At 39.4% G+C, this 15048-nt stretch overlaps 1 protein-coding gene across 1 annotated transcript in view; it reads right to left on the bottom strand.

Annotated features, from left to right (window-relative positions):
- LOC126473887 (dipeptidase 1-like) overlaps positions 1-15048 on the bottom strand; it is an 804013-nt gene that overhangs the window by 86288 nt on the left and 702677 nt on the right. Inside the window, exon 4 of the mRNA XM_050101224.1 lies at positions 14501-14633. Within this exon, the coding sequence (XP_049957181.1) occupies positions 14501-14633 (133 nt within the window). The remainder of the gene's footprint in view (positions 1-14500; positions 14634-15048) is intronic.

Raw genomic sequence — 15048 nt, 5'->3', positions numbered from 1 at the left:
ATCTCTGTCTTACCATTATATAATCTATCTGATACCTTTTAGTATCTCCAGGGTTCTTCCATGTATACAACCTTCTTTCATGATTCTTAAACCAAGTGTTAGTTATGATTATGTTGTGCTCTGTGCAAAATTCGACCAGGTGGCTTCCTCTTTCATTTCTGTCCCCCAATCCATATTCACCTACTATGTTTCCTTCTCTCCCTTTTCCTACACTCGAGTTCCAGTCACCCATGACTATTAAATTTTCGTCTCCCTTCACAATCTGAATAATTTCTTTTATTTCATCATACATTTCTTCAATTTCTTCGTCATCTGCAGAGCTAGTTGGCATATAAACTTGTACTACTGTAGTAGGCGTGGGCTTCGTATCTATCTTGGCCACAATAATGCGTTCACTATGCTGTTTGTAGTAGCTTACCCGCATTCCTATTTTCCTATTCATTATTAAACCTACTCCTGCATTACCCCTATTTGATTTTGTGTTTATAACCCTGTAGTCACCTGACCAGAAGTCTTGTTCCTCCTGCCACCGAATTTCACTAATTCCCACTATATCTAACTTCAACCTATCCATTTCCCTTTTTAAATTTTCTAACCTACCTGCCCGATTAAGGGATCTGACATTCCACGCTCCGATCCGTAGAACGCCAGTTTTCTTTCTCCTGATAACGACATCCTCTTGAGTAGTCCCCGCCCGGAGATCCGAATGGGGGACTATTTTACCTCCGGAATATTTTACCCAAGAGGACGCCATCATCATGTAATCATACAGTAAAGCTGCATGCCCTCGGGAAAAATTACAGCTGTAGTTTCCCCTTGCTTTCAGCCGTTCGCAGTACCAGCACAGCAAGGCCGTTTTGGTTATTGTTACAAGGCCAGATTAGTCAATCATCCAGACTGTTGCCCTTGCAACTACTGAAAAGGCTGCTGCCCCTCTTCAGGAACCACACGTTTGTCTGGCCTCTCAACAGATACCCCTCCGTTGTGGTTGCACCTACGGTACGGCTATCTGTATCGCTGAGGCACGCAAGCCTCCCCACCAACGGCAAGGTCCATGGTTCATGGGGGGGGGGGGGTATTTAATTCGTATGCACAACAATTTTCTTTCAGTCATACTCTAGTTGAATTTTCTCCTAAGCCCCTCTAGATTATTTGATTTCGTATTATTTATAACCCTTGTTTTCTTTAAGCTTTTCCTGTTCCTCTGGATTTAATATGACACAGAGTCGACTGTACATGCTTTGAACGGTAAAATTATAACAATACACACTTGCAGTTACAGTTTAGTTCTTTATTTTCTACAAATAAGAATAACATTGACAGTACTGTCTGTTATTCTAAATTTAAAAAAATCTCATAAATCTCATCGATTTTATAGTACACATACGATTTTCAGTGTCAGCTTCCTAAACCAGTTCACTGCTATGCTAAAGCCTCCCAAAGATGGTACAGGGGGCTCTTCCATATTCTGCTGCCAAACTGCTTTCTCTACTTGTTCCGCTCTTTTTTCCTTTTGCTTCTGCTTCTCACAACGAATATATCAGTGACCATTTTGACTGATTCTACAATACCCCTCTGTTCAGTAAGAGGAAAACCCAAGATATATCTCAGTATAATCGTACACGGTTTCTTTCATATATGCAATTCGTGATTCACAAGGAAGAATTTAACTTTCTAATACGACAGTATGAGTATCGAAGAAAAACAGATAAGTACTGACGTACGTACGCTACAAGTTCACCGGAAATTCGACTGCCGAGCCTAACGGCAACCAGTGTTTGATGAAAAATAATTTCAGTACTTAGTTTATTATTGTAAATTTGGCGCGCGATCTGTGGCATAATAAACGCTTAATAGTCGGATAAGCGGCTTTTACTCCTCGTCTACGGTAAGGGCTCATAATGAGCAACATGTTTCAAGAAATTAAAAAATACGGACAGGAAATATAATTCTTCTTTCAGCCACATCTCGTACCTTTTCTTTAAGTTAGTAACCTCGATCGCACATTTTTACAAATGCATGTGTTCCCACACTCAGAGAATGTTGGCGGACAGCTGCCCCAACCAGAACGACTACTAAAGCTCACGGCTTTGCAGCGATCGGTTGAGTTCGTAATGTCCCGTTTCGGACAGCAGGGTTTCCAAACGTGCGGCATCAGCAGCAGCTTCAGCACTGTGGTAGATTAGTAACCTCACCACGCATTCATGATGTTGCTGTCTCAGTTAATAATGCCTGCGTTACCGTTAGCGATAGAAGTTCCTGCAAAAGACGTGGGTGCTATCCAGGATGTTGTAGCAGAAGGGCTAGTGTCTGCGAGAGCAGTTGTCCCAAAAGTTGGAGAGATCTCGCACTAAGCTGTAAGTGTGCCATTGTGAACTGCAGTTAGCACTGCTGTTCCGTGAACATTCTCTCAGTGTATATGTGAGTGCGTGCTGAAAACTTATGTCTCCGAATGTTTTATGTGAGACCTTTTATACATTCTTAAATGAAAGAAAAGCTATTAACATTCTACATATCTATTCTTAATATCTACATATTTTCAGCCCTCTGGCGCTAGAGGGAACCGAATTGTAGCGTGTAACATGGCGATGTGTAACGTAACTATGTCGGTGCGTGAGAAACAGCGTGCTGTAATCGAGTTTAGGATTCTAAGGGTTCATCCACAAACGGAGAACCCCGTCCTTCAGCATGACAGTGTCAGACGACACAAGGGCGCTGTCCCATCCGCAACAATCCGACGCCTTGGGTCCACTGCCATCTATCATTCTCCATGCAGTCCCGATTCGGCACCATGCGATTTTCACGTGCTTCCAAAATTGAAGAACGCCTTCGAGGACTTCACACTGACAGTGATGATGTGATGGATGCACACGTGAGGTTTTGGCTCCTTCAACAAAGTCAAACGTCCTACAGTGACGATATCTGCAGTCAATGTGTTTGTGCCAGGGTGACTATATTAAAAAGCAAGAGAAGTACGTAAGTTAAGAATGAAGACGTAGAACGTTAATAATGTTTGTGTTTTAAAAGAGGTTTTAGAGTTTTCACATAAAAGTTCGGAGCCATTGCTGTTTCAACACGAACTCGTATATTCCTTTAGATTGAGAGTAGGTATTTCAGTCACTCTGATTACTGAGTGGCTACTGCTACCCAGTATGTCCATACCAACCGCTGGCACTGGCCGTCGAACGTCTTTTCTTGCAATGTATATAGCTGTCAGGTAACTATCAGCGATTGTCCGTAGTTCACCGTATATAGTGTAGCTTTAAATTTGTTGAGATTAATTTTACCGCCTACAGTTACTTCAGTAGACCATAGCGCTCTTACGGAGGGGTCTACTCCAATTGGTCTGAATGATCGTATAGAGATTTATGTAACTAACGTGTTACAGAAAGTCCTCCATTCATAATACAAGCGCTATGTTGGTACTGTCGACGGCTATTTATGAAGATCATCAGTGTGTGTAATAGTTAGCGGTTCATTAAATGTGCTTGCATAACGCTAGTCTCCAGCTGCGTGCTTCACCAACCCTATCCCCTTCTTTTCATATTTCATTTGGCTTATTCTTCATGCTTTAGTTACAACTACTGTGCCTATGTGAAAACCGTTAAACTACATTAAGTCGGTTTTGAAACTTTTTATATACTAACTTTCATGTGTACACAATTTTAAAATTATACCAAGATGCGGTTCATCTGCAGCGAGACGTACCCCCTGAAGTCTGACCTGAAGCCAGCTACATGCCAAGATAAAACAGTGATACGGTAAAGAGCAACCATCAAAGGCGATGCCGGGGAAGATTATTGCGACTATCTGTGACTGTTCATTTCTATGACGTTCTTCTTTTTCTATGGACTTCCATCATTCTGCAACAATAGTTACTTATCGAACACATGGTATTTCAAATGATTCACCTGATTTGACATGACTGTATATTTCACGTAAATGAAGATAGGAGGCTGGGATGAATTTTAATTCTCACATCGAAACTACAAGTCTACCTTTAGTTGACGGTTGATGTGGTTGTCAGCAGGAGGAGCTATCTCTCCCCTTTCTCTTTCATTACCCAATGTGTATGGAGTCGATATGGCGATAACACAGCGAAGAAAGACCTTTTGTGTTCTCCATTGTAATAGATACAATTCGTTTTCACAAACAAAATTCTTTGGCATTATACTCAATGAAAATATAAATTTCGTAGAAGCACTTAGAATATACACAGTGGAAAACCTGTAAGTCGAGCATATTCTGGACAGAATTAAGATAAATTCCTGTGTCTTAAGACATCGAGAAAAGACACAACAATGACACTAGGAAATAGTAATTTTTTCTGAGTGCGGACACAACCTCGTGAATTTCAATTCAGAATTCTCCTACAAAACACGAAACATCCTGGAAAGATTCTCAAAACAAGTCTCAGAACATTTTTCATACCATACTGTTTTTGTAACATAGAGCGTTTTAGGTGCAATACCATCCAAGAAAAAATTATACTTTAATACTATGTAAATAATGATATGTACCGTACATGTTTTTGAAAAAGAAAGAAAAATTCTCAGACTCTACAGGACGTCGCAGAAATATTGTGACAGGTTTCGAGGGTTTGTAGACGGTGTCATGAGGAGCAAATTGAGGATAAGAAACAGTGCCCAGAAACACCATCCACCGACATTATAGAGCGAAGGTGTTACAGACGCCTGCGTCTGCCATTAGGCCATACTTTCAGCAGAAACGTGGAATTGTTTACTGACAGAGCATAGGCGTAAAACCCCACAATGTTGTTTGTAATTCAGCGTAACGTGTGATTGCCTCGATTGCCAATGGAGAAAATGGAGCTAGCTGATGCGTAGAATGGCCTTGTCACCTATGAACGGAACGCTCTGTTGCCTTAGTAGAAGACGGATTAGAAGACGGGTTTCAAAAATATGGTTCAAATGGCTCTGAGCACTCTGCGACTTAACTTCTGAGGTCATCAGTTGCCTAGAACTTAGAACTACTTAAACCTAACTAACCTAAGGACATTACACACAACCATGCCCGAGGCAGGATTCGAACCAGCGACCGTAGCGGCCGCTCGGTTCCAGACTGTAGCGCCTACAACAGCGTGGCCACTCCGGCCGGCACGGGTTTCAAACAGCAGTTTATTTTACTCCAGGAACGTCCTCAAATCTTCATTTTCTTTCGTTATAAAGGACAAAAGTTGACTCTAGATGGAAACCCCCGTCCGGAACATTTATCCACTAAGCAATAGAGTATCTGATTCGTAGGAGGCACAGCCTGCCGACACTGCTAGCTCCATCTTGTCCACCGGCGATCGTGGCAATTGTCGCAATCACCAAATAAGAAATAATATTTCGAAAGGGTCCACTTATGGTCCGCAATCGTAGAATGTTACGTTTATTGCCGAAGAGATAGCCTAGCAGCAGGAGCCGTCGCCTATAACTTCGGCGCTCTGTAGCGTCGTTTGCTGATGTTTGCGGAAACGAGTTCCCATCCTTCATTTATTTCTCACGACACCTTCTACAACCGTCTTTGTCAGTATATAAAACGCTTTATAAGGAGTGTTCAAAAATGTCTTTCTCAAGGCCGAACAGTCCTGAGTCCAAGTCCAATGCTGCCTCTAGCAGTTTACGAATAAAGTGTAATTGGCAAACTTTCTTTGTCGTCACTAAAACGAAGTTTAAGAAGGAAGAAAAGGACTTTCAGGGTTGTTGATGACATTCCAATTCGCCCGAGAACGCAAAGGACATAAAATCACTTAAATCAAATGCATAGTGTTATGAAATGAGTTTCTAAGGTGAACATCAACACAAGTAAGACAAGGATAATGAAATGAAGTCTAATTTAATCAGATGATCATGAAGCAATGCGATTAGAGTATGAAACACTTAAAATAGTAGTGGAGTTTAGCTGCTGGGGAAGCAAAACAGTTGACGGTGGCTGAAATAGAGAGAACATCAAACGCAGATTAACGCACATCAATATTGTCAGAAAATGGGTCATTTCTTTACTCGTAACATAAACATAAATGTTAGGAATCCCTCGAGTCTAACTCGGCACGAAAGTGAAACGTGGACGGTAAGCAGTTCAGACGCGTAGGGCGTAGAAGTGTCTGAAATGTGGTGCTATAGAAGAGTGTTGAAGATTAGATGGATAAATCTAATTATTAATGCGGAAGTACTCATTCGAATTAGGGAAAAAGTTAAAATTCTGAGACAAAATGACTAAGAGAAGCGACTGGGCGACAGATTGTTCCCTAGGTTATCAAAGAATAATATGTTTGATAATGCGGGGAAACATATGCATGTGTGTGTGTGTGTGTGTGTGTGTGTGTGTGTGTGTGTGTGTGTGGGCGGTGAGAGGGGAGTGAAAGAAGAATAGCACGAATCGGATGTAGAGGCCAACCCAGGTTAGACGAGTGTGAAGAGCTTGCATCAAGCCAGTCTTCAGACTGAAGACAACAGCAACAGTAGAGTGAAATGGATGATTCAAGTTCTCTTTTTTGTCATCAGCCTTCTAAACTGTGTGATGCGCTGTAAGCTGCGCTGATATCGTGCTAGCTCTTCCCTGAAGTAGTAACACAGGTCTATCACAGTACCCTTTCTTCTTAATGCAAGTTTCCCGTATGTTCCTTTCTTCACCGATTCTATTAAGAATCTCTTCATACTTTATGTTAACCGCCCACCTGACTTTCAAAACGGTGCTTTATCAATGCATCTGAAACTTTTAGATTCACATCGTTTCTTTTTGTCAGAATGTCCAAGATTCATGTCCATGCTGTGCTCCAAATGCACATTCTCACAAAGTTCTTCCCCACATTAAATGTGAAGTTTGATACTAGCAGACTTCTCCTGCCCAGGAATTCAATCTTTGTTTAAAATAATCAACGATTTATCCTTGCATCACCAGTGGTCGTTATTTTGCTTCCAAGGTAGCAGATTCCGCCATTTCATCTGCTTCATGGTCGCCAATTCTTACGTTACGCTTCTCGCTATTCCAGTTTCTGATACTCCTGATTTCTCCTTTGTTCGATTTACTCTCAGTCTGTATGTTGTACTGATTAGTATATTTATACAGTTCAAGACATCCAGTAATTCTTCGCCACTTTCACTGAGGATGTTATCAGTGAGTCTTGTCATTGCTATCCTTTCATTCTCAATTTTAATCAAAATCTTGCCCCTTTCTTTCATTTCCGTCATTGTTTGTTCGATGTATAATTCAACAGTAGGAGCGAAAGTATACATCCCCCTCTTAGCTCTGTTTAAACCTAGCACTTCGTTCTTGGTCTTCCATTTTTGCTGCTCCATCTTGTTTCTGATACAAATTGTGTATTATCCGTCTTTCACTCTACCTTACATAAATTTTTCCCACAATTTCGAACATCTTCCATCATTTTGCACTGTTGAACGCTTTTTTCAGGTCCCCCCTAACCTAAGAACGTGTCCTGATTTTTCTTAAGTCATTTTTCCATCATCAGTCGTCTCACTGGTGCACTTACTTTCAAGCATTGCATTGTTATAGATTAAATCCTGCTTTCCCATCTTGTTGTTATTTGGTAAGTATACAGGGCGTTTTGAATTCAGAATAATTCTGAAGACTGCACATCACATGTTTACTGCCTACTTCATTCGCTGCTTTATCTGCCATTCAATTTCAGTTAACTATATGATTCTTTAATTGTACTTACCTCCCTTGACTTTTCGATTTCCTTCCACTGAGATGATTTTACATGTTACATTTGATATGATTGTAGAAGACTGTGTCAAAAGACGCATTGAAAATATTAGAGGTTAAAAATTATCACAATGGAAAAGACTGTAGTTAAATAGAGACACAATGGGGAAATAAATGAAGTACTAGAGGTACACTCAACAATACACAACTAATTTCTTATCTGTGAATGACCTTCAACTTCTCACATGAAATTAATTTTTGAAAATATTAAAAATTATTAACATGGCTTTTTCAAAAATGCCACTAATGGTAGACACACTTACCTTTTGGAAATGTTTTTATATGAATAGGAACAAGAAGATTACCGACAGTGGCTTGGCATATGCATTACTACCCAAGTGGATTACCAAGTACTGAGAAACGACCTTCCAGGTCTCTGTTTCAGATATTCTCATGCCAGATTTTATTTATATCTGTGATTGTAGGACTTAAATTAAACACTTAGTAGTCATTCACATATCAATAACATAATCAGCACAGAACAATACATATCACGAGATTGAGTTTACTAACCAAGCGTATGTATATTACATCTTTGTTCAGTGCTTCATAATGAGGAAGCTACCTTCCAGAACCTTTTAGTACTATGCAATTCTCATACAATCATTTAATGAAGAATGTGAAAAATTTCAACAACGTTTAGTCCAGTTATACTGTGTAACTTTGAGTACTCATATTTATTGGTGAGAAAACCAACACTATACAGGATATTAGTTCATTAGTTTTGCCATAACACTTCATGTAAGATCTTAAGTGGAATTTTTCGTTATTTCCTTCCTGGCTAACCATTTCTACATATTAAATCTTGTGTAGGGCAGATGAGCATTTGCGTAAGAGTTATTTACATGTGAAAAGGAGCAATATACTGGAATCCAGTATTTTACATTTGATTATGTTTACCATTAAACAAATTAAGGTGTATTCAGTCTTTCGTATAACAAGATAAGAAATAGATGTTCAATTAGTAACTGATTAATCTACCAAAAGCAAAATTATCTGAACAAGAAAACTTCTTGCTTTAAAAGAGTCCTAAACATAATACAAGCACAGTTATGTGTCACGAAAAGAGAGAGAACACCATAACAGAAACTGAAAACGTTGTTAAGCAACAAGAAAAGCTGAATTCACGTAAATGAAATGTAAACCTATCCAGATAACTTGTCATTGAACAAATAAAATCATAATAAACCAAACCAACCATAAACTGAAATCTACGAAGACTGCAGAAAAGCAAGTGCCATTATCAGAAACACTGACAATGGAAACCAAATTGCAATTATGAATGAGAAGGAGTACATTCGCAAAATATTTGAACCCATTCAGATAAGAGAAATAGACGAATAGAAATCCTTTCCTTGTTTGCAGACGAAAAGCTGCAGAATGTATCATAGATATATAACCACCACCATACACTACTAATAATGTCATATGGGGTATTGAATATATATATACCCGTAGTATAGCCAACTTAGGTTCCAAGAAAGAAATATCTCAACATCGCATAATTATACTATATATAATCCCGCAACCCCATACCTGTGTCTTAACTGGATACTTAAAATGTGTAAAGCATATTATGCAAAATTATCACTCATTAATATATGTAAGTGCCATTCAGACAAACATTCATATGACCTGCACAAGATGTTAATATGTACTATAAGTTTTAAAAGAGAATGCAAACAAAAACGCCCACATAAGATAGCGTATGAGGAGTGGGAACATGGTTTGGTAAGAAAAAAAGTAAAGAAACTATTTCTTGGATAAAGTGCAATTTCTGTCCAGTTTTTCATAGCACACACAGAAAATAAGAGGAGCTCTCCATGTTTAATAGTTATGATTTTATTATTACCTACCATGGTTTAAAAATATATTATCCAGCCACATCCTTTCACATTTTAATTCTGAAAATCTTCTGCAGTGCCATGTAAGTACTGTAACAAGTACAAGCCTTATGGTATCTCACTTTGTGTGCAATATAATTTTTGTAATTAATTTACATGTTTCATTATTTTCTGAGAAAATTTTCAGGACTGTTTGTATTATAAAAAATTTTGAAACAAACGTATCAGTTTACCTACTTAGAACCAAAGATAGTAAGAAATGTGTTGAATAACTTATTTAAAATATTTCAAAACAAGAGAACTACAATCATGTATGTAATAAAGACTCAGATGATGCTTCAGAGAAAAACAGAATGAGCAAGTTCTCAATATGTATGCTGTATTTAATTACGCTTAAGTTACCACAACATCATAAATTTGCTACCTGACATTATTTTAAAATTTTATTTTCCATAATATTCTATCAAGATGTATGTCTGTGATCATTGGACTGCCACTTACAATTTCAGTTACGTGTGCATGTGTGTAAGTGTTTACATACGTGTCAGGTAGAAGCCATAAGTGTAGATAACGATTTTCAACTGAAAGGCTCATAGTCGAAAATGACAATAAAAACCTTTTTCTTCTGTTTATGGACATATTAATCCAGACATTAAAAAGACTAATAACTGAGTCTCTTGTGAGTGTTTGTCACTATCTGAAAAAATTTGTAATGAAACGAGTTTCAAGGCCCATTATCAAACCATATGCTTCACTGATGACATACGATACAGAAATGAGGAAATTATTTGTCTTGAGCAACGTCACTCAATAGCAAACAATATTAATCTTGATAAGTTTTGAAATGGTGATTACATGTAAATCAAATATAGATGTTTACATGAAGTGCAAAGCGAAGAAGCACTGAAAAGAATAATTGAGAAAAGATGCTTGTAAGAAACATGTACCAGCGAAGTTAGATGACAGCATCTTCAACCTTGAAATCCTGAGAACCTTTTGTTGGTAGAAAACGAAGACGAAAAGAAGAAAGATTTTATGGTCTCGTTATTGTTGTGTTGTTGCGGTCTTCATTCCAGAGACTGGTTTGATGCAGCTCTCCATGCTACTCTATCCTGTGCAAGCTTCTTCATCTCACAGTACCTACAGCAACCTACACCCTTCTGAATCTGCTTAGTGTTTTCTTCTCTTGGTCTCCCTCTACGAATTTTACCCTCTGTGCTGCCCTCCAATACTAAATTGGTGATCCCTTGATTCCTAAGATTATGTCCTACCAACCGATCCCTTCTTCTAGTCAAGTTGTGCCACAAATTTCTCTTCTCCCCAATTCTATTCAATAACTCCTCATTAGTTATGTGATCTACCCATCTAATCTTCAGCGTCCTTCTGTAGCACCACATTTCGAAAGCTTCTATTATCTTTTTGGCTAAACTATTTATCGTCCACGTTTCACTACCATACATGGCCACACAACATACAAAAACCTTCAGAAAAGACTTCCTGACACTTAAATCTGTACTCGTTGTTAACAAATTTCTCTTCTTCAGAAATGCTTTCCTTGCCATTGCCACTCTACATTTTATATCTCCTCTACTTCGACCATCATCAGTTGTTTTGCTCCCCAAATAGCAAAACTCACTATTTTAAGTGTCTCATTTCCTAATTTAATTCCTGCAGCATCACCCAATTTAATTCGACTACATTCCATTATCCTCGTTTTGCTTTTGTTGATGTTCATCTTATAGCCTCCTTTCAAGACACTGTCCATTCCGTTAAGCTGCTCTTCCAGGTCCTTTGCTGTCTCTGACAGATTTACAAGGTCATCGGCAAACCTCAAAGTTTTTATTTCTTCTCCATGGATTTTAATACCTACTCAATATTTTTCTTCTGTTTTCTTTACTGCTTACTGAATATACAGATTGAATAAAATCATGGATAGGCTACAAACCTGTCTCACTCCCCTCCCAATCACTGCTTCCCTTTCATGCTCCTCGACTCATATAACTGCCATCTGCTTTCTGTACAAATTGTAAATAGCCTTTCGCTCCCTGCATTTTACCCCTACCACCTTCAGAATTTGAAAGAGAGTATTCCAGTTAACGTTGTCAAAAGCTTTCTCTAAGTCTACAAATGCTAGAAACGTAGGTTTGCCTTTTCTTAATCTTTCTTCTAAGTTAAATCGTAAGGTTAGTATTGCCTCACGTGTTCCAACATTTCTACGGAATCCAAACTGATCCTCCCTGAGGTCCGCTTCAACCAGTTTTTCCATTCGTTTATAAAGAATTCGTGTTAGTATTTTGCAACCGTGGCTTATTACACCGATAGTTCGGTAATTTTCACATCTGCCAAGCCCTGCTACCTTTGGGATTGGAATTATTATATTCTTCTTGATTTATGGTCTTATATAAGCTAAAATACTTTCAACCAATTATTGACGTTACAAAAGTCAGATGTTTCAAACCAGAACTTCTCTTTTTAGATGACACAAGTGTTATTGTGAAAGGTGTGAAATGTATAGTAAATTGCGTAACTAATATAGTAGCTGATGTACCAGTAGGTGACATTTAGCGAACAGATTAATGTTTATTTGAAACAGAACGCTATCTATACCGTCTCTGATAGACAATATATACAAAAGGCATATTCGGATATCCCAATGGGGAGTCGGCCATATATAATTTTTCACAAAGAAAGTAGATGAGAACACTTATAGGAAGAGTTTTCGAGGTTTTGTGTAGAATGTGAATGCTACCATCTTCATTCAGACACTGAAACGTGATGGCCTGTTTTGTTTGCCATTATCTACTATGGTATATTTTGGGGCGAATCTGTGCACGCACCAAGAGTTTTGTAGACCAATAAACAGCAGTTGGCATTATGAGATCCAGGAAAATTTCTCCTTCCCATAAACTGTAGACTCGTCTCTCTCCTTGATTTCTTAGGTGAAATGCTGGAGTTATTATTCTATAATCGTTTCAAAATTTCTTTACTGGTCACAATATCGTTTTCATTGAACAGTTTGGACTCCGCACTGAGCACTCTACTATCCATTACTCTCTCTTCGTGGCTGAGTATGTTTTAAAAACAAAGAGTCTAGGCGAGATGAAGGTAACCACAGGCTGAAGTGTGAAGCTGAGAGCAAGGAGGGGGTGGGGGGTTGTTTTTCTTGATGTATTAAAGGCATATTACGGCGTCTAGTGTGATGGATTCATGTATAATATAAATCTGAGTCTATAGGTTGACAGGACATACGCTGTAAATCGTTGATTAGTTCCTGGGAAAGGTAATTACAGTAGAGATATCAAACTAGTGTTGGTTGGGATGTTGCATGGTTTGGTTCTGGGACCTACGTAGTACTTAATCTGTACCAACGACACACTGAAGAAGGCTGGTGGAGAAATCACACTGTATGCTTATAACACTGTGCTCCTAAAGCGCTGCCATGACCTCAACTACATTTTCGGCACTTCCAGAGACATCTTGACGAAATTAATGATGCATTGTCAGAGGGGCGAATATCCATCATAGACAAGAGCGAATACATTCAATTCACCACCGAACTCAAGCTTCCTGACTACCAGCTCACAACTGGTAGCGCGGACTTGGTAAGACTGAGACAAGACTTTAGTCTTATCACATAACAGCAAAGAGGTCATACATAACCATAGAGCCAGTAAGGGGTTCTTGATTATTTTCCCACTTGTACCCTCTCTCCAAGAGTCATGCACGACGAAACAGCATGAAATTGTCTATTTGATGCGGCAACATGCTTCTGGTCATCTTATACGGTTTGGAAGAGTGGTGAATGGGCACCGTCACACAGCTGATAACATTGCAGACTTTTAGACCATATTTTTTTTGTGTCTAATAACGGATACTGTCCACTAGATTATTAACACATGCAATAGGCAACTGTTAGGTCAGCCATCCAGCTATCATGTCATCAAGAAGAAATCTGTCGAATTCAGCACAAAATCTGCTACTTCACCTCACAACTCCATGAATTCATCAGGCCAAGAACCCCCAAATTTATTCATCTGTGTCCAAGGATAGCCCCCACATATCACATTATGGAGAAGCACGTTTGCAGACTCCCCAAACAGTTAAACTCAACACAATCAAAACCCCTCATTTTCTGTCTGATATCAAGCCGACATAAAGCACTGTGCAGGTTCTTATCGTTACTCTGAGCTTGGCTGAACTATCAATGCACTATCATTGTCGAAGCGCAGTAAAACTTTCATTGCGTCACATGCCATACCTCCAATCTGCATCATAAAAACAAACCAAGGGGAGCACAAGAAGTCGCCAGTTCTCTCAGACCAGCAGAAACAAAAGTTAGCTATGATCTCACTTGAGGATAACTGATGATGAGCAGCTTCCCTGTAGAAGTACACCATGTCATGATAAGTATCCGAACATCCCTACATAATGTGGAATTGACCACTAGACGTCTAAAGAGGCAGATCCGCCTAGAAAAAAGGAAATTGGGAGTTTTTTTATTATCAGTAAAGTAGCAGTAACAGCAGAATGGGAAATGTCGACTTCAGATCTCTGAGTTCAACATCACAGTCTTCTCTCGTTTTGGGTCTTGAAGAAGAAAAGGCCATTCCTCCAGAGGCGTTTAGGGATATAATTGAGTGTATCCAGCGGACTTCAAGCCGTTATAAAGGCAAATTAATGTCCCCTAATCAGGTCCGGATATATCTAATGAATTAGTGTATTGTGTAGCTTATGTGGGACCATCCAACGCAACACACGGGTATCTTTAAGGCAAATATGATACTGCACTTCAAATATACATTGAGATGAAAACATAGAATGTGATGGAGGTTGGCCACAATCCAGTGAAAAGATGAATCTTTTAAATAATAAAATAAAAGTCCCAGTTGGAGTGGATGTTGCTACAACCTGAAGCTTGCCCTTACCGTCAGCAGAGGCAGCGAACATGAGCTGATCTGGGTACTTGTCGATGAGCCGCCGGATGAGGTCTATCTGCTCCAGAGTCAGTTGCACGGCGTTCAGGTGCTGCGACTCGCACGGCACGTACGCTGCCCAGAACTGCAACAGAACAAGCGTGCCGTACTGGAGACAAGCAAACACAGTGAGCTCCCGGGTTTGGCTGCCTGTCTGGCACCTGCTACAGTGGGATGCCCCTGCAGCGGTAGGCCGGCCCGCCGCACGCGCCGCTATGAATATGCATGCCTCGCAAGCACCCGGTCCGATTCCACCGTTCCCTCGCCGGAGAAGAGTACGTAAAAGTTTGCCTGTTCACTTATTCACTTTCCCAGCTTCCTGCATTCATAACTAACACATTTCTCAACAGAATGCGCAGGACGGTGTGGTAGTGACACGAGAGGCACTGTGTGAATTGCTGGTATTGGCAGATTTATTTTTGTCTGAAAATTCTGAGTGTCTTTTGGCTACCTCTTATAATAGCGCCATGAAGAAAGGATTTTGCTAAACCAAAAAATCA

The sequence above is a fragment of the Schistocerca serialis genome, chromosome 4, assembly GCF_023864345.2.
Source record: "Schistocerca serialis cubense isolate TAMUIC-IGC-003099 chromosome 4, iqSchSeri2.2, whole genome shotgun sequence".
Lineage (NCBI taxonomy): Eukaryota > Metazoa > Arthropoda > Insecta > Orthoptera > Acrididae > Schistocerca > Schistocerca serialis.
The sequence above is the reverse complement of the archived record's forward strand: the minus strand, read 5'-3'. Positions and strand labels throughout refer to the sequence as shown.